We start from the raw sequence: 21,360 nt of genomic DNA, 5'->3' as shown, positions 1-21,360 counted from the left end.
TAAAGGCTGGCTATCTTTACCATATGGACCACCGAGTTCTCTTTGCAGAGTGCAGGAATTGTGGTCATGTGCCCACGCAAAACACTCATTGTATGCATATTACAACTACAATATTGTTTTGAACATAACCTTTAGTCAGAAGCATGCAAGCAGTCTGATTAAGCAACTGAGGGGCCGATTACGATGTCGTCAGGAAAGGATTTCCAATAAATCGGGTTAGGAATGTTTTCCCAATGATTCATATTCTGTGAGTCCTAACAAACAATTTCGATGTGTCTGGATTCTTACGGAATTAGTTTGGATGGACTCCCATTGACGTCAATGGGAGCCTGTGTTTAGAATGAGAACACAGACTCCCATTGAAAAAAGGGGTGGGCGGGGAAAATCTTGCACCCTGTGGCGGACACCTCATAGTGCCTGCCACATTGTGCATGGTTGGGAAGAGGGGTCCCTTGGGTGCTCCCACGGGCCACATTCGGTCACTTCTGGGTGAAGGGAGTCCCACAATGGGCCCCCAAGACCAACTCAAAAAGCTGTTCATCTCATGCAAACCAAGCCGGAACAGCTGTCTGAATCGGTCATTGTACTCGCTTGTTCGGAAACCGTCTCCATTGGGCTGTACAATTCGGCTTTTAAGAACTTAGGCTGCCTGAATCCCGCTCGGAAATGTTTCGGGCAGCCCGGACGGCTTCCTTGCATCGTACTCGGTCATCTGGAAAGGTGATTTATTCTGTCGCGAACAGAGGTACCAAATCTAATTTGCAGAATCCAAATCCCACTCTGAGCCTTTCCTGACGACATCATAATTGGACCCTTAAATGTGTATGGAATCAATTACACAGTAACTACTAACTTTGATGAAAAACATGTTTATTACCAATAACATACCAATCATAAGCTTGAGAATATCAATATTTCTGGATCACCACTGAGAAATTTAGTATTTTTGCCTGATTGAGCACTTATAAGGATCTGCGTATGGACAAACTTTTCAACATAATATAGCCACATGGATAAAAAAGGGAGGCATTACGTAAGCCACGCTCCCATTATGTACTCAGGAAACATTATTTTTTTAATAAAAGTGCACTTTTTCTAGTGTCAAATGTGCAGGTCTACAAGAGACCCTAAAGACAAGGTGCAGCTTTTAAAGTTAGATGGAGATTATATGTATTTAGGGATTTGTGTTTGGGCTGCCTCACTCTGTGCCCAGTGAATGCCAAAGTGCAGAATAAGCCCTCAAATTAATACAGATTATCACTTATAATGATTGCTTTTGTAAGACATAGCTTTACGATGTTTGCAACGTAAAATATATAATATTGTAAATTACTTGAATCTGAATAGGTTATTTTTTTTACCATGTTTTTACATCAAATAAATATTCCTCTGACTATACCAGTTGCTGATGAAGAAGAAGTCTACCTTAATGCTAGCTGATATTTTTTAATACTCCTCGCTTGAAAAGTTATATCCAGGAAAACTTGTTGATGATCCGAGTTATCCAGATGGCAGAAACATTGATCTCGCGGACTAGCTCAGACTACTGGCTATAATGCAGGACTGGTCATTTCCACTTCCATAGCTTGCAGGGCACTGCTAGTTTTGTAGCAGATCTGGGTGGCACATGGTCTTCACAGGAAACAAAGCCCTGGACCTTGTGGAAATTAGAGATGAGGTTACTTGAGTGACTAATAACATAAATCAAAACCCTTGAAATGATGCTATTGCTACACTACTCAAAAGCGGTGTAAGCTTGATTAGGAAAGGCTAGGGTTGTGGCATTAAAGGGGAGCAGTTGTGTACTAAGAAGAAATTCCTTGTTTACCTTGCACAGCAGCAGAAGAGCTGTTTTAAATTGCATCAGAACTCTTCCTGGTATGAACCTATCAAACTGAGCTGTGGATTCAAGCTTCCTTTTCCCCTCAGCATAGGTGTTACATAAGTACATGGTCAGAATTTTGCAAACCTGAAAAATCTGCAAACATGTCTGATAGGTTTCCTGAGAACGGTATCTGAACCCTGAATACCAGAAGGTGTTCAAACAAGTAATGACCTCATACCCAGAAACTGTTATTGAGAAGCACCTTTCACTTCAAACAATTTTGTGAGGTCTTCAACTTTCAATCCCCAGTCTCCAAATTAGCCTATGTAATTTTGTGTAGTCCTCACTAAATACAGCCGAGAGACAACCACCACTTAAGCAGGTGGAGCGCAATGCATTTTATATGTCTAAAATAACTTTGTTCACCACTACACCTATGTAACTGTAAGCAGTCGCTAACTGATGTATCATTAATCTTGCCAAAGCCAAACTTTAATTGATAATGAGTAATGGCATTTAGCTCTTGTTTTCTTATAGCATGTTCTCACCTTTTGCTGTTCTCTACGTGCCCTGCATATTATTGAAAATAAGGATTTGATTTGGGGAGGGATATAAATGATGGATCCTCACTGCATGCTTCCCAAGGCTAAGAACTCAATATTCAACTCTTTAAATGGCAGATATACTGCAATTGCGCCGACCAAGGCGCAATGACAAATATTTCAGAAACTGTGGCACATAACCAGTCACATACGGGGAGTCAGATCTACCATTATGTATGGTAGATTTACCTCTGTGCAAAAGCAACAAAAAAGGTGGCCTTTTATAGTATGGTATACAGATAGAGTGTTCACAACATGTGGGAACTCATCGGCTGAGAGTTTAGAAATGTGGAACAGACCATTTAGCTCACCTAAAGGAAATATTACCAGTGATACTGCTGGTGTTGGAGAATTCATTCTCCGCCGCTGGTATTTGTTGGATTGCCCTCACTTTTCATCACAAAGTGTTTATTTAATGGCTGAGACAGTAACATTCCAGCATAGTGGAAAACTAAGAACATGGACGATTTCCACTTGTTTTTTAATGCATAATCTAGATCCATCTCACTGATGGACATAAACTCTCCTAGCAAAATTCAAAATCAACCCAAAAATCTTTTGTTTGCCCCAAGATACTATATTTTGTGATCAATATATAATTATCATGTTGAGAACCAGCAAGGCACTTTTCTGGTGACAGGAGACTGAAGATTGATTAGTTTGTATATTTCAGGTGGCAACAGTCCGGAAGATAATACGCTGTTACCCTCTGTTCCCGTTTATCAGATCATACAATCATTTTTTTCTCAACTTTTTAATGTTTTCATTAATTTCCAAACAGAAAAAAACAACCTCTTATTGTCAACTATAAATAAGCATGTACAAACTGTCGCTCACACATACTCGAGTACAAGTTAAAATAGCAATAGAATCTATATTAAATGCCAAATGTAACTAAGTAATCAGCAGGTACTGCTCTTACACAAAATGATATAAAGGGTGCTGTTAAGGAATGGACTTCTCGATTTTGGTAACCGCTTGCGTGCGGCAGGAATTCCAGCCCTGTGACATTCCAATGGAGGGCGTGGTCGTGACGGAACCATTCCGTCATCAGCACAGCCCAATCGTGACTCATGACCGAATGGTTCCGTCACGAGCATGGAAGGGGTTTTAAACTCAATTTTCTCGCTATCAAACCATGCGTCACTATCATCAGTAAAAGATTATGCATGCCATATTGAGTTTGATTCTTGCCTCCGTGGGGAGTTAGTGAAGTTGTCTCAGCCTAGGACTATTGTTTGATCAAATGTTTTTTGCGTTAAGACTAGCCTGTGCTGCAGAGTAAAGAATCATTTAAATGGACTCTAGTTTGACATTGGATGGGATAACATGGCTATATGTCATTTTGGATGACACTGCTCATAGGTTCTACAAATTTTATAATAATCATTGATCAGTGAATTGCCTGATGGACCCTGCAATTTGAATGTATAATAGCGGGTGAGTAGATGAATATACATATTTCAAGTATTTGTACTTGAAAGGATAAAACAGAAAAATAACGTCATGAATTATCTTTGGAGGACAAGCTAAAAATGAGTGTGGAAAAAAAGACTGGCAATGGATTTACAACTAGATATGGTGTCAATGGGCGTCACCTCTTTTGAGCACTTGTTAACACAACTTCTTTGAAGGATCAGATCATAACATGATTTCATTTGAAATCTTATATAGCGTACGAATGCCCAAAGGCGTCTCGGCGCTGGATGAAAAGGTTGCTGGAGGAAGAAGAAGAGCAGAGGTTTAGTTGGCAAAGAGCCATGTCTTTAATGATTTTCTGAAGGATAGCAGTGTTGGGCTATTTTTTATGCCAATCAGGAGCGAGTTCCAAGATTTAACTGTCCCCAGAAAAAAACGTTGTCAACCCCAACAAGCTTTCTTGAATCTGGGGGTCTGTAATAGTTTGCTTTGCCATGATCATAGATTTCTGACCAGTAGATACCAGGTTAGGTGTTGCTTCAGGTACTGAGGAGCAACACCGTGCAATGCCTTGAAGGTTAAGCATAGGGACTTTTATTTAATCCTTTTTTCAACTACGGGCCAGGAAAGTGTTTTCAGTCCATGGGAATTTGGCTGAAATTTAGGAACGGCCAACAGCAGTCTGGCTGCTGCATTTTGAAGATGCTGCAGCTTGAATAGATGCTGTTTTTGGATGCCCACGTAAAGAGTGTTACCGTAATCAAGTCTGGATGGGGCTAATGCTGTCACTAGTTTTTCACAGAATTTGGTGGTATGAAAGAACAAGTTTTCCTGATTATCTTTAGGACAAAGAAAATAGTAGAGCTAAGATTGCTGATCTGGTGTACAAAGGTTAGGTTATCGTCAAATGCTAACCCAAAATTCTTGAAGTCAGAAGATATTCATACAGATATAAATGGCAGCATCTTCAAAGTAGAGATGCAGGCATATTTACAACAGATGCACTATAAAAGTAGGATTATACACATGGAAACCACTTGAAAGCGGAGAATATTCTGAATTGTTTTGTAAAAAAAAGATTTTTAAATGGGTAGGTTGCATCTGAGTCATCACAAGAAGGTTTTTCTTTCTACATTAGGTTCCTCTTTCTGCATTTGATGTCTAGGCATGCACTATGATTGCATTCTTATAAATTACCCCTCCAGGACTTATGCATTCCCATACCTGCACTGGAAATGAATTCTGCATACTTATATGTATTCTAATTTGAACCTCCGGTATATATTTAGTCGAGTTGTGACATCTGCACACCCATGTCTATTTAAAGTGTTAGAGTGATTGCTGAATGGCTGATCCCCTTTATACCTGTCATTTTCAGCAGCTTCTTAGGAGTTCTCCACTCCTTTGTCCTTCCCTTGCCTAGCCCTTAGGACCCCTGACTGCAGGACGCACTTCACGCTCTCTCACACCTCCCAAGTGTCAGATGGCCTGAGTACATCTTCAACCAATACTCCTTGGAATACGTAATTTGTCTGGCTTCCACCTCACTTGGGTGCTGACTCAAATTTCTCTCATTGCACCTAGTGTCCTCAACAGCCTCTGGACCTCTGCTTCCCATCTTATCACCTCAAAATAATTGGTATCAAAAGACCCCAACTATTCACACCACTGTAGACACTCCTGACTATTCTCCCACTGCTGATTAACTCTCAAGCCAATTTCTGAATTTATGTGTCTACTTCCTTATACATACCAACATTCAGTGACCTAAAAAGAGGTAGTATATTTAATCTCTGGAAATGGGATCACACAACTTCTATACACAAAGAAGGCACTATGGGGCTTTTTCCTCTCTCAGCATAGAGGGAGGCCCAGCATATGTGCACCGGTTGAAGTCTTAGGAAAGGAAGGTTATGCTGTTCCTCAGTGAACGGTGTCTGGATAAGGGAAATTGACACCAACCTGACCGCTTTGTTTCAGAGTTGGGAGTCCATTTATTGGATTGTAATGCCCTCACACACCCAGTCGGGTGTCATGCTTCATCATCTGGGCTGCTCCTCATTGGGTCGGTGGTGCAATACCCAACGGCCTCCCTGTAGTAGGGGCAATTTGGCGGAGACCTTCTTCCAATAGCCATATGGTGAAGTGGGGGTGAGGGGCTAGAAGTATGTAGATGTATGGATTGAGGGTGTGATTTAAAAATAGGGCTTGAAGTGCCCGTGAGAACAATTATTAATCAATAGGTCTCCTACCCTAGGTAAAATAAACAATGCAAGCTTGGCTAAGTATTATGTCTTAGGTCTAAGCGTCTCTATTGGTGCAATGAGGTCAACATGTTTCTAGCTCAACGTAAAGTATACATGCGATTCATCAGCCCTATACTGTGTAGACTATCTACACTTCAGAGTTGGTGACATGGCGTCATACTCACATCAACCAAAAAACTACCTATTTGTGTACCTGTCAAACCTGGAACTACCCAATGTTGTAAGCGAACCAAGCGTCAGCAGTACCCGGTAGGTCAAACAAGAGGAGTTCCTCAAGTATGTGGTGCTATCGTCACGTCTCGATTTAACCTACCCTCACCAGGGTTCAATTCCCCGCCTCGGCGGGTCTTGGGCTCAATATTCCACGGACCTGATAATTCTCGCCTCGGTGCCTATTCCAATCATGGAGTCCCACTCTGCAACTCTGGGCAATAGCTTGCTTAATCTCCACAATGGGCCCCACAACGCTAAGGATTCCTGGCCTCCACCTTGGGGGTGCCCAGGAGTGGACGCCTCACAGGGAAAGCCAGGATGGGTTCCACAGCGGTATTCATACAAGCGCCTTGAGACCCTTGCGGGTGAGTAGTGCGCTATACAAGTATCAATTTACATTTTATAGAAAACAGACTGGCTGGGGTACTAGACCTCCTAGTGTTCTGATTTCTGACCAATCAATTATGACTTTACATAATGGGACTTTGGAGAAAATGGCCTGGCTTTGAAGTCTTTCTATACTGAGACTTGAAAGCCAACATGGCTATAATAACTTTATTTCTTTGGAAGATTAGACATGCTCTGGCAGTATTGAGAAAATAGCCTAGCGATGGTACCCTTACTTTGCTTCTACTAAAGTGGCTATTGTACCTATTATTTCAAGGGATACTGAAAAAAGCGGATTGTTTAAGGTGACTATACTGTGAGAGCCAGCATATCTGTAGTAGTGCCATCCCATACTGTCGGGTTGCGAAAAGAGACCAGCTATGGTGTTGTTACACACACTAGTCACCATACAGTGTTTCACCCTCAGTTCTTTTAAGACTTCATCCACAATTTATCCAATCACCAACATCCTTCCCAGTCCATCAACAGGGATATTTGCATAATCGGAGCACACCTGTCATATTTTAATATATTCTAAAGGCATACATATATAATTCAGCAATTACAAGTCCTAAAGCTATTTGTCTTTTGCAAAGGAATGGGTGTGATGTAGTCTCCTGGTTAATGTACTATACTTATTAGTGCTCTGAATTCTGGCCTAGCTAAAGTGCTTTCATATATAGGTGTTTTAGCATGTGTTGGTGCCTATATTACTGGATATTGAATACCAGCCTTGTTATGATATCTTTATATATGTGTTAAAAGAGGCTGGCTATGGTAGTACTGGAAAAAAATATATTTTCTGTGGCATACTACATTCTATAGTTTTGGGAAACATCGTCACTAGTGTACCTTTACATTCTGGCATTTATAGGAACCCAGTCTGGCTTTGATGTTTTCGGTAAATTTCACAATTTACCTTTTCTCCATATAACATTTTAAATCTCACATATACAATAACAGGCTATCCATCTTCCATTCACTCACCAAATTAAAGTGCTAAAGCGTATGTTTCTACAATCTCATCAAAGTTGTCATCCATTTAAGTGCCTGAATACAACAGGTAGTATTTGTACAGGTTTTTTGCAATGGCGCGGTGGTGTTGTTGTCTCCTTATGTAACAAGTTTATTATTTTGATCCGTTCGAGCCAGAAGCAACATTTTTGTTACAATCCCCTCTATACCTAGCAGATATAAGATTTTTTTGCCAAGTGAGGCCAATTCATATTTATGTTAAAAAGCTGTGATATGATCATTTCTCCAGTGTCTCTACTTGGCCCAATGCAACTTTGTTCTACGTTGACAATTCTAAGACATCACTTTGTGGTATTTTGGCCTCTCCTCTCTCTACCCTCCCGTTGCTTCTTATCTTTCTGATCTGATCCTATCCTGAGTGGTGGCCCCTTCTTTCATCACTTTGCCTCGCAAAGGCCTGCCAAGCCTGATGCCCAAATTCTCCTTTTCCCACTCCCTGTTTTCTTCGGATTAACTTCCAATTTGTCTGACTACCCCATCACGCTTTCCTACCATGGTAGTGCTCATTTAACACTACAGTGTATGACCTAATGCTCTTCTGGTCTCAACTGCTGTCCCCAGTGGCATCATGGCCTTCTTGTAAGCTAGCTACTCTCCACCTACTTTTGTCCCACTTCAGCCTCAGGCCTTCCAGTAGTTCTCGTGCACCTATCCCTAACTCGCTCATCATTTGCAAGAATCTCCGGAAACCTCACTTTCTGGAGAAGCAATGACGCTAGGACCAATCACCCAAGCTGTTGCAGCCTGTGACTGCATCGAAGAATTTGACATTGCGGCAGATATTAAGACCACAATGGGATACCATATTTTAACGGTACATAATATACATACCCCCTAGCACAATCACAGACAGCACAGCTCCAAGTCACATATATTCCTCAGAGGTTGTCATCTCAACTGCATATTCATTTCAAGCTATACTCAACTTTTGAACTAAACCAACAGTACATATTTGACTTCATTCGTGACCATGCCATACACACAACGTGGCTCCAACCACTTGCAACAGCAGATCCGTGTCATGTCATAATCCTGTCTTTCCATATATCAACTGGACACATTGGAAACAACCTCCGGTGTTACCATGGACCCAACATGGCTCTAAGCCATATAGTTGGCAAAAAAATGTCCAGGTCAGTGGCATATTCTTTTAACATAATATCTGTACTTCACACTACACAAATAGTGCCCATGAAACACTACAATTGATATAATCATGTGTACAACGTGGCTTAAGCTATAGAATTTGCTGTTTGCCACCTCAACAACACTGCATATCCTCTGAAGAATCTAAACATCAAGTACCAAGAACACCTCCCTATCAAAGCCAAATAAAGGCCCAAGACATAGCAACCACTCGAAGACAAGAGCAGGAAACCATAGAAACCCAGTAAATTAACATGATGCAATGTTCTTTAGCACACATACATGCCATACTCCACACAGATCCATAACATGATTAATCCAGCCCCATCCGATACAACCCATCGCTAAACAATAAACGAGTTTGTTCTAAAATCGTCCCCTTTGCCCACATGATTCAACTCTAAGCAATATGAAACACACCCAAATACAGTGCCAACATGACACTTGGACTCCATTCAGAAAGTACTGAAAATTCATAAAGGATGCAGCCTCCCAAGCAATGTGGGACCAGACACATCATGGTAAAGCATCATAAACCATAACATAAAGCAAAATGACGTAACTTCAGGGGTGCTGGAGATATTCTTGGAGTATTTCACAATTACTGATATTATTTTTGACCAGAAGAAATGGAGGAAATAAAACAACGACAAATGCCTTCCACCGCACACACAATTACAGTGAGGACATTCCAGCCTTCTTTGCAATATTGTAATAGTAATTCAACTAATTTGCATTAGCGTAGACCATTTTGTGTAATTAACTTCTTTCCAATTTTTTTCTTTTTTGTAAACGCTCCTTGTGTTGTATAGACCAAACTCAGGTATGATTTTCTTAATTGAATTTCCATCTACACGTCTACATTTTGTGATGAGCAGATACAAACAGTTGGTAACATTCCCATTTATGTAGCTCTATAGTGCAAACCCATCTGTGAAACAGAGAGTTGTAGAACTAGGTGGTGAAAGAAGTGGAAGTGGTTCAAGTCAAACCAGAAAAGGTGAGAAAGAGGAGGTGGCAGAGGAGAAAGGAAAGCTGAAAATATATATTTTTCCGTGATAAAAACTCTAATTAATCAATTGCACATAGGAGACTTTGAGCCTAGGTCATTTGGAAGACAAAGTGATACGGCATAAGTGCATGATACACTTCTGCATGTTGCAATTGCTCGTGTGTTTATGCAGGGTTTCTTGGTTTGTGTGAGACTTTTCTCTTTTGTATTTCTTCTTTGCAGCCTTAAAACTTTCACATATTTTAGTCGCAGCCCTGTACCACAGCGAAGACGTTGCAATGGATACATGCTCGTAGATTTGGTGTTTGTTTTTCAATGAGAGGAATCCAGTGTGGAAAAAAACAAAAGACTTTTTCGCTTTGGGGTAGATAAGCACAACTGTCTATCTAGAAGATGAGTAAATTAAACAGAAAATTACAAATGGTAAAACAACTTCGATTATGTTCATGTAAACGCACTTTGCTGGGATCTGAAAGGCTTTGTAATTGAGGTTAAGTATCTCAGGAGCATACCAAAAGAAAAGCAATATGCCAGAATGCTCAAAAACCTGATTTTCTCAAACTAACTGAAGAGAAATGTACACTTTAAAGTGAAATCAGGGCGCCATCAGATAGCGCACAATGCTCCTGCTGTTTTGCTCACAATAATTCTCTATTTCAACAGTTAACATCTTAATCATGTAAAATATACACAAATACTATTTAATGAAAAAGTACACATCGAAAAATGGTACCTTGACAGAGTCCTGGTAATTAATAAAGAGCAGACTAACGAATATGAAGCAAAATAAGACAATCGTAAAAAGGGGCATTAATATTTGGAAAGTCATCACGGAGAATCAAATTCCTATATCGACCATGGGGTCAAATGCATAGGGTCTATTTTTTGTTTAAATGAATACTATGAGCATTTGTACTACTACGAAATTTAAATAATATGTTTTTTAAACTATGCTCTGTTCCTCTGGTGGGTCCCTGTTTTTAATTGTCAATACACACACACACAGATAAACATCCACATAGAAGCGACTAGAACTGTTGTAATATAAATGACTCGTTGGTGATTACTGGATCAGTGTGTGTCTGATGTCCTTCTATTGATTGTGGGGGACATGGCTCGACTGAACACTTGAGAGATGCAATAATGAACTTCTTATGGGTTTAATGCTTGAATGAGGATTGATTTCCTTTTCTTGGCTTCTCCTAAACACTGCACATATATTTCTATTTCTAGTCATGTTCGAGTGGGGTTTACACCTTGTGCTCTGCAGGGGGACCAGCATCATGGCTCCCTCCGCTAACTGATGCTCGGTGCGGGGATACAGGGCGTTGGTTTTCAAGATGCGAGGCTGTTCCGCAGACCTCCCTTCTCCTCATTTAACAAAGAATGACGGTCAGGCTCCAAACAGGCAGCAATCAATCCCAGCGAACGTAAATACAACAGTCGGTGTTAAGACTCGGAGCATCTAATACCCTTTGAGGGGGAATAGATAAGAGATGGGGGTGTGTGTAAGTACGCATCAGTATAGGAGTTGTTTTTGTTTACCTCAATTAAACCGAAGATCTATTTTCTGAGCTAAGATCTAATTCGCAGCAATGTCGTGGTATAGCTGTGAAAGAAACAGGACAAAAGGACCTGGAAGCCTGTGGATAGCCATTATTTCTAACTGCTGGGGAGAGTTATTCATTCCACAGACACCCTTTGACGGTATCATCCTAGACACATGCAACTGATCCACGTGAAAGAAACCCCACTGCAACAAATCAGAGCAAAAAACACCCCGTAACAAGCCGACATGAACGCATGCAGAGATGAATTCCCCCGCTAAGCCCTCAGAGCAGACAATTCAAAGCACACCCCTTACCTGAATAAGACTTTCTTAAGCCCAAAGCCATGCTTCTCTTTACGCTGATGCTTCCAGACAGATATAGTCCGCATTTGCGCCGGACACAGAGAGCAGAGGAGAGAAACTTTAAGCCATATTTAAAGTATTCTCTAAGGTACTGTCCAGAAGCATCATCTCATAGCCGTGGTACAGAGAGATCATTAATGGGCATTAGTGACAGGCCATTATGACTTTCAGAGGTCATTAATGATTCATGTTGTTGCTCTATTGTTCTGGCACTGACGAGCCGTTTCTTTAACCTAAATGTACCGCCCCTTAAAATGTATCTAAACACATTCTTTTTTTATCAGAAAACTGTGCTCTGACGTCTAGAATTACAAAGCAATTACTGAAACAGGACACCGCGCCGCATTACGTGAGCAGTAAACCGGCTGCCTCCTCTGCTGGAAGCAGGCAGGGTTGTGCAGTCTGCAACAGCTCAGTGAATCACACCCTAGAATTATTGCCTCTGTCAAGCGTGAGTTTTATGTGCCAACCTTTTAGAGGAATTTACAGCCCTTGCTTTTCTGAATGTAAGTCAAGATATTATTCGGAGTAAATCATGTCCCCTCCTCTTCCTCCACAATGAAAACAAATATCGTATTACACTCTGCACTTTTGCTTGTGCGGTTAATGCCTGGGCATTTGCTCATGTGCATTTGTTTACACAAATATTTAAACAAAACTAGAGTCCAAAGAGTAACATTTACCTAATAAAGTGAATTTACATTCAAGGGACTGATGGCTATTGAGAGCGTTTTTGCTCTGTGCAAAATCTTTGTTAATTTCTGTAATTTTTTATTGTATATAAAAAAATATATATTTACATGGAGCATACATGAGTGGCGGAAAGAAAAGGAGAAAAAGAAAAAAGAGAAAGAAGGCGCCGGGGGGGGGGGGGGGGTATAGTAATATTGTCCTGCAATAGTTCGTTCCTTGCCATGGTGCGTGGGGTCGGATAGTTCTACTAGTCCAAAAAAAAAGAAGAAGTCCGTTTTCCGAGTCTTGCTTGGCGTTGTCTTCTTTCCCCCTTTTGCGCTGCCTGGTGGGTATAGCACCCCGGACGATAGAGAGGGATAGAGGTAGGAATGGAGATAGGAGAGTGTTCTTCCTCGCAGGTTTCTTTTGTTAGAGTGTGGGTCCCTATAGTGTGTCCCTTGATGGCTGTCTAGTGTCTAGTGTCTGCGCCTAGGGGGGTTTATGTGATGAAAGGTAGAGGTCTAGGGGCCTCCATATGTTTGATTGCCTGTGTGTTTTCGGTGAGTGTTTCGCTGTAATGTTATCTGCCCCTCTTAGGAAAGTGACCCAGTTGAGCCACGCCTGTGGTGTAGCTTTTGTGGTGTCTTTCCAGTTGCTTAGGATTATTTTGACTGCAACCGTCAACAGTAGGTCAATGAGGTCGCGGTCTTCTGTTGTTGTGATGGACGGGGATGCAAAGCCCAGGACTAGACTTGGGAAATCTATGTGTATGGCTACTCCAGTGATGTCATTGATAAGCTTCCCCGTTCTTTCCCAGAAATCCTTGATCTGAGGACAGCTGAGTAGGAGATGCTCTAAGTCCCCCCTTCCACTGTCACAATTCCAGCATGTATCGCTATCTGTGAGGGAGTAAAGAGTGTTTTCTTGGGTACATTTCACTGTACTGTGGTAATACTATGGAATTATGGGCACGGTTTACTTCACTGTCACTACGATTTTCAGTAACTTATTTACCTTTCAAATTGGTTAACCCGTCTTTGCATCTGTTGTGCTATTGCTGTAGAAAGTGCAAATGTTGAATTTTAGTTTTCAGTCTTGGCAAAGGCAGCTGGTACGGGTAAGAGCAGTGAGGCGGGGTGGTGTGGTGGGAAAGTTGACAGATGACTGGATAGGTAAAATTAAATAAAAAAATAAATACTACCAGTTACCACTTACCTTGCACTCGTGGTGTGGCAAGTGCAAGGTAAGTGTTTTATTCCTCGCTTCTGGGAATTAGTTTTCAGCTATCATGATATGTGTTATCATTTATATGAGCCACTGTATAGTCAATATGCGTGAGAGGAAGGCTGATCCGACCGTTTTTTTTATACCACTACCTTATTCCTCCAAAGCTTGTGATTTCTTTTTGGAGATGCCTCTCAGTTAGTGCTGTGCATTAATAACTTGAAAATGGTCTACTGAATGGGACCACCCTTACCTCAGTTTCTAGTTCAAGAACTCCACCATATCCATCCCAGTCATAATAGTGTTCCACTTAAAGTATTAAATCAGCAATGCGACAACTGAGTTAGGATATGCAAATGAGAGCAAAAGACACATGATTTTATAAGAAAATAAAGTGAATCATCCACAGGCTTAGATTCAGTACATAGCAGACAACTAATGTATTTGTTTCATGAGGGGGATTAGTAACGGTATTTAATACATTGGAACAGATATCCGCAACCATGAGGCCGACAACATTTGGTACTTCTTGGGTGCCTACTTGACAGAATAATCCCACACAGCTAGTTTCACAAAGGTAAACTTACACTTTTGTGTAAGTTTACACTTGCTGTAGTAACTTTGCTACTGTTTTGGTATTCACAACCTATGAGTACAATTATACTCCAAGTAAAATTACTAGCTGTTAAAGTGCACCTGTCGGTGTGAATACCAAAACAGTAGTAAAGTTACTACAGCAAGTGTAAATTTACACACACGTTTAACCTCTTGTGTGCTGATGACGAGCTCAGCTCGTCATGCAGCACGGGGGCTGTGTGCTGATGACGAGCTGAGCTCGTCATGGCCTCTGCCGAATGCCCACGGGGGGACAATTACCCCGCTGTGCTGGGCATTCCATTGAGCAGGCGTGGCCATGACAAGCGAAGCTCGTCACCAGCACACGGCCACCGTGCTGCATGACGAGCTGAGCTCGTCATCAGCACTGGGCACCGCGCACGGCCCCCCAAAACCACCGTGCTGCGGGGGAATTAGCCCCGCGGCGATGGGGTTAAGTTTAACTTTGTGGATCAGGCTCTGTGAATCAGGCCTGATGGGCCTGATTCACAAAAGTAAACTCTGTGACGACTCCTCCGCTATGGCAGAGGAGCATCACCCCATTGCTATTTGAGCAGTGCATAAAGAAAATGATAATAACAAGACATTATTATCAGGGCACGACTGGGGGGTACACACGTGTGGATGGAGTCCACCGACTATTTTCACAGGGTGGATGCCGTCCCTCCTGCCAAGAATTTGGGCCCCACTGAATCATGTGCTGCACTCATCCCGGTGCAATTTCCAAACAGTGGAACACTTTCAGCAGCACCTGCACATTGTTGTCTCCTTTCGATCTGCAGCAACTTGCAGGTGGGGACAGGTCTTTCTTATTTAAGACTTCTCTGGGCCCATAACAAAGGCTGAATTGGAGGGGTAATCAGGCCTCCTTTTGTTCAAGTCTCTTGGCTTGGAGAAGTCAGGAGCCTCACACCTGATGCAAATGAAGTGGAGGGGTAATAAAGCCTCACATCTTGTTGCACATCACACATACTTAAGAGAGGCAGCTTTTCACACTGTTCAGTCCCTGTTTAGGAGATATGCATGCAATGTAAGAGTGTCATAAGTGTTTGTCTTTCCCAGTATTTACACAAAGCAAATTGCTTTTATATAGAACTTACCACACCTGATGAGGCATTGAAATAATTTAAGTACCACTATTTTTTCTTGCATAGTCCTACTCATCCCAATGCAGGGTGTCAGAGTGCTTTACATCAACACATGTACAACAAATTATGTAAGATGGTAAATTAATGTACAGGATGTTTTTCATAAAAACTGGGGGATTGCAAGATGTGGAAGTCACATATCATCTGCATATCTCACTGTTCTCTTATCCTTGCAATGCGCTCAATCATACACATGATAGACCTGCTAAACATATATATGAGGGCTTTAGATCTGATGTCACTTCTTGTGAAGCCACTTTCTGTAAAGTCGTGGCTTGGGATACCACTATCTATGATGTCAATTTCTGTGATGCCTTGTGTGATGTCCCGTGTCGTTATGTCGTGCGCCGTTATGTTGCGTGCCGTGATGTCGCGCGCCATGATATCACTTACATACTGCTTAACTAGGTTAGTCCCCCCACTTCTTTTTTAAGGACTTGTGTCCTGATTACTATCATTCTATTTTTCTTTGCAGGACTGGAGCCAGCCTGATCGTGGCGGGCTGAACAAAGAGAGGAGTGGTCTTCACTCCCTTAGTGCCCATGAATGTTTGGCCAGCCCTCTGGGGCAGACCAAATATTCATGCGTACTTAGTGTGTTATCCATCTTGCTGTGTTGCACAGCCCAATGGATAACATGCCCAGGCTCCCAGGCCCTGCCTGAGCAGCCAAACAGATCGCTCAGACCAATCAAAACGCTGCTCACTCAGAGTCACGATTGACTGGTAGAATATGCTTCTGGTGCTACCAGTGCAGACTAGAGGACAAAGGAGAGGCATGCGGTTGTGGCTGCAGGCAAAGGACAGGTAAGTTGAAATAATTTGTATTTATCCATTGCCCCACCACTCCCATTCTGAGGCAGCCGCCGCTGAGTAAACGTACACATTGTAGTACGTTTACTACTCTTTTGGTAAACTTAGACAAAAGTGTAAATTTACCTTTGTGAATCAGCCCTCTGAGTCTGGATGCAGGATTAAGAGCATCACTCAAACAAACTACTGTACAGAAACAGAAATCTGGCAGTATTGAATCTTTACTGGGAAAAGTGATGTCCGTGCAGTATCATTTAAATCTTCAGATTAATGTTTTGTGGGTAAAGTAAGTTGGTCCATACATTTATATTGTCAGTGGCTGCCACCATCAGGATGTATTTACATCAAGATTACATTTATTTAAAAAGTCTGCATTAGATCTTAACCTCTATTCATGTATAGTACATACACTTGCTGTTGTTTGCAAACTGTTCGACAGTGAAGTTTATAACTATTTAATGAATGAGGGGTATATGTTTCCAATTCTGTTGTAGTTCATGTATTTTTTTCAATGCCTTCCTGTTCTTTTTAATCATGTAGCCCTCCTATGGAAATTCCTTTCAGTTTAGACTCTTTTGTACAACATTTTTCACCCCAATTGGCCTATTAACATATGCCATTCTCCTCAGAGACCACCATCCTTATGTTATACTCAGTAGCCTGGATTGTTTATACAGATGGGCCGATTAAGTTGAGTGTCAGAAAGCCTTCGACCTCAGGTCGGATGTTTTCTGGCACTCATTGTTGTTTCACTTCTGACCGCCTAATTACAATTTAGGTGGTTGGAATAGAAACCAGCCATTCATTCTGGCTGGATTATGAGAGGCTCAAGGAGCCCTTGGGCCAGTCGGTGACCGGCCCATAATCCCAAAGGATGGTATATCTGCCGTTGGGATTATGATGCTCGGTTTCCCACAGGATTCCATGCCTGGCTTTCTGACATGGAAAGGCAATAGGAAAGTGAGTTTTGGGGCTCCTAGCAGGGCCCCTTTCTCCATGTGGACTCCGGTAGGGTGCTGAGGGGGCACCCATGGTGCCCGCCTGTTGATCCCTGCACCGTGTGGCAGGCACCTTAAGGTGCCTGCCACACGGTGCAGGGATGAACACAATGTCCCTTTTCACTATGGGAGCTTGTGCTACGGCTGGTTTACATGGTGCAGTCACATTGTAACTGTGGATGTCAGTCGGTCCCGAGACTGCAAAGGTGTCGGTCAGCGACAACTCCAACCGACATCATAATAAGGCCCAGAGTACTTAAATATATATTTTGCAACATTGTTCTATCCTTTGCATCAAACACAGTAGAGTTTCTCTTTGAAGAAGTTCATACTGATATGATTAATGTTGACACTTTATTTTGTCTAAATGAATTAGCGCTGAAAACTGTGACAGATGAACAGCACAGATTTCCCAAACAAGAAAGAAGTTTGTGGTTGAGGAAAGTAAAGTTGAAAATAAATAAAACGTTGCGGCATCATCAGGAACATTTATTTTAATTCTCCATACAACATGCATTGGCTCTGAATTAGAATGGTTTTGGGATTCTGGCATAGCTACTCACAGAAATGTGCTTCACTATACACTTATTGGGCCTCCTTCACAAAACGATGTGTATGCCTTCATTCAATGTAGGTGTGTAAGTAAAGTTGTTAGACCTGGCATCATTGGCGTGAGTTTCCCTTCAATTTTTGACGGATTTCCTCCTCTGTTTTGAAATGTTTTTGCTGGTTATATGCTTTGGGCCCTGTGCTACTGCCATTCAGTGCCACAGTGCGAGTGCTCCCTATGTTAAATTGATGTACTAATTAGCGATTCCATGATTGGGTAATTTGATTTACCTGTCAACCCCTAGTGCAGTGCACCATATGTGCCCAGGGCTTTTACATCAAATGCTGCTGGTGGGCCTGCAGCACGGATTGTGCCACCCACAGAAGCAGCTTATAAAGTGTGTCTCAGGGCTGCCATTGCAAGGTCTGTGTGCAGTCTAATACTGCCATGTCGACTTGGCAAGTGCACCCACATGCCAGGCCCTAAACCTTCCCTTTGCTTCAGATTAGACACCCCTATCGTAGGCCCAAGGGCAGGGTGCATTGTAAGTATAAGGTAGGACATGCTCTGATGGGTGTAGCATGTCCTAATTTTGAACTACAGCCATTTTCATTTTTCACTATTGCTAGGCTACCTGTTCTCCATAGGCTAGAATGAGCAGCTATATTATTACATTCTCATAATCCTAACTGACTCAGGAAACATGGTAGAAATTCGAATTTAGTATGCCTGTCCTCAGAATAATAAAATACATCTTTTAGTAACATTGGTTTTAATATTCTGTGTTTGAAAATACCACTTTTAGGAAGTAGGTATTTTCTTGCTTAACTGTCCAGGCCTGCTTCTGTTAGGTTGTGTATTCCTTGTCTGGGTTTGTGAATGACAGAGCTGGGGAATTCCAGAGACAGGCTGGGGCAGCCCAGTGGTGAATAGAGAGATCTGCATCTAGATGGGAGGGGGTAGTGGCATCTGGGACCTGAATAGGGCTGGGCCTCCCCTCTATAATGCTGGCTCCACCTCCTGTGGCTTGTCTCATGTCTCTGCCCTGCACTGTGAAAGGAGAGAAGGAATCTTGTCAACAAAGTGCTCAGAAACTGGTTTGGACTAGGCAGAGCCCTCTCTGCTTTCAGAGAACAAAGGATTTTGGGATATAAATATTGGGACCCTGATCCCAAGAAATTAGATCACTTCTGGAACAAGAAACCTTTTGCCAAGGAGAAGAACCAAGGAAGCTGGAGGAGTTTTACTGTCCCTCTGGCAGTGTGCCGTTTGCTCTATTGGCCTGCAGTGGTTGCTTCATTGCCATGGAAAGGAGAAAGCACTTTTTAAGGACTTTCATCATCTTCAGAATATTCTCCAAGGGCTTGAACTGTGCTTGCCTCCTGCTGAAGTCTCAGGGACAAAAGACTTAATCTCCAGCTCTCCTCTGAATTTCCTTGCTGGGAATTCTCAACTCCAGACATTTGCATATCGCTGGGAGCTGGTAGCGCGATGCATCAAGATGAAGCGTGTCGCTGCCGCAGCTGAAAACATCGCATCTCCCTGGAAGTGTGTGTTCATCGAAGCTGTCCATCACCAGCGAAGTGTGACGCCATCGAGGGAGTCGCCATCGCATTACCGGAGAAGCGTGTCGCAGGGCCTGTCGCAGCTCCAAAGTATAGAGTCATCGCAAGGCTGCCAAGGCGTCTACACATCATCATCGCATTGCCCCATCAAGGGCGCCATCTTCTCGCATTGCAACCGGATCATCGCACCACATCAAGGCGCCATCTTGCATACCGCAACGGGCCCACAGACCAAGAATCTCTGCATCACCTCCGCACCGGTAAGGATCACGACGCATCCCCTACTCTGCGCAAGCATTGAGGCATGACGCATCATCTCCCCCAGATCACAGAACTGACGAATCTCCCCTTTTGCGAGCCTTTTGTTTACTTTGTGTTATGCATCCAGGTACTTTGTTGAGAACTTTGGCACATTGATCATCAACTTGAACTAAGCAACGTTTTATCATCGTTGAGCAATCTTAAGTGTAGTATTGTGGATTTTTGTCGTTTGTGGTCTCGTGTTAAGTCTATATAAAGAATACTTATTTTTCATTAAACCTGAGTTGTGTCCATCTGCAGTGTTTTCACTGTATTACTGTGTATATTCACAAATGCTTAACACACTGCCTCTGAGATAAACCTATCTGCTTGTGCCAAGCTACCAAGGGGGTGAGCAGGGGTTATTAAGGAGTGTAATCCCCTTACCCTGACTTAGAAGTAAGGGTCCCTATTTGTACTAAGGTGAATACCATTGCCAGCTAGAGACCCGCAGTTAAAAAAAAGTCATTTGAGAAGTCATCATCCCTATCCTGCTTTTAAGAGTACAAATTTAGGAAATATGATAACACTTGGAAATTGGAAAAAAGGGTGCAAAGGGCTATTAACTACAGTTATCTGCCTTTCCACAAACAGCAAACTCTAACCCTCAAACATTGCTTATTCTCTTCTTTTGGGTTTTACTCTTTCTATGCACATACCTTCTACACATTTCTATAGCTTTTACTGTATAGTAAATGAAGGAAAATTATTCAATATGTTCTCATGGAACTATGAATCTTAAATGAATAAACAAAAATAATGATAGATCCCGGGGTATGGATGTGGCCCACTGAGGAGGGTATCGCCCTTAAACACACCATACTATTATTGATACATCATCCTGTTGCCATCATCATCCGCTACATTGCCCAACTTCCACCCAAATGAACTATAGAGAGCCATCCTGAGGGGCAGAGTGTTGAAAGAGACTTCGTGCATAGATTGACCAGTTGGAACCAGGGCTGTGAGGACTGGTGGAGACCTGCATCTGACAAAAGGAATTATGTATTTCCAAGCAGGGAAGAGACTGTCTGTCCTCTACATGTAGCAAAGGAATCCAGGAGTGCCTATGAGAATGCAGAAACAAGAAGAGGAATGAAACTGCCTAGGCACAGGGATTAGAATGGAAATGGAAGGCTGAAAGCCTGACCTTGGATGCTAGGTATTTTCCTAGCTAGGGCTCCTGGAGTGCTGGTGACACCCCACCACCGAAGGGAATGGGCTGTGCTACAAAATACTTCTGGAGTTATAAGGAAGTAGGTTGCTAGGTGGGTGGGAAGAGAAAGGAGCTGGAAAAAAGAGGGGGTTCAATATTTCCTCCCCCATGGCAGATACAATGCTTACATCGGGCTAGCTGCACTAATTAATACTTTTAGTGGTGAATTAAGTGAAATGCAGTTGGGCTTCTGTGCACCTCATTGTTCTAACTAAACTGAACTGAGAAGAGCCAGCCCCCAGATCAGACTGAATGGCATAGTCCTTAGTCCTGGATCAGTTCAAGTATTGTAGAAGAACTGAAGACCTAGCAGACAAGCAAATTCACCCAGTACCATGATAATCTAATATCACTTATTTGACCCATCTGAGGCATGCTATATGAAAACAAATCATAAATATCGAGGATTAGATCTATATCTGAGTAAATATTAAAGTTTGTTG

At 42.2% G+C, this 21,360-nt stretch overlaps 1 protein-coding gene across 10 annotated transcripts in view; it reads right to left on the bottom strand.

Annotated features, from left to right (window-relative positions):
* FGF13 (fibroblast growth factor 13) overlaps positions 1-21,360 on the bottom strand; it is a 1,000,232-nt gene that overhangs the window by 358,310 nt on the left and 620,562 nt on the right. Inside the window, exon 1 of one of the 10 annotated variants that reach the window (XM_086918629.1) lies at positions 11,771-11,889. The exons of the other annotated variants lie outside the window; for them this stretch is intronic. Coding sequence (XP_086774755.1) covers positions 11,771-11,801 — 31 coding nt within the window. The 5' untranslated portion in view covers positions 11,802-11,889. Of the gene's footprint in view, positions 1-11,770; positions 11,890-21,360 lie in introns of those variants that run through there. 10 annotated transcript variants of the gene reach the window in all.

Source organism: Lissotriton vulgaris, chromosome 4_1 (assembly GCF_964263255.1).
Source record: "Lissotriton vulgaris chromosome 4_1, aLisVul1.2, whole genome shotgun sequence".
NCBI lineage: Eukaryota > Metazoa > Chordata > Amphibia > Caudata > Salamandridae > Lissotriton > Lissotriton vulgaris.
The sequence above is the reverse complement of the archived record's forward strand: the minus strand, read 5'-3'. Positions and strand labels throughout refer to the sequence as shown.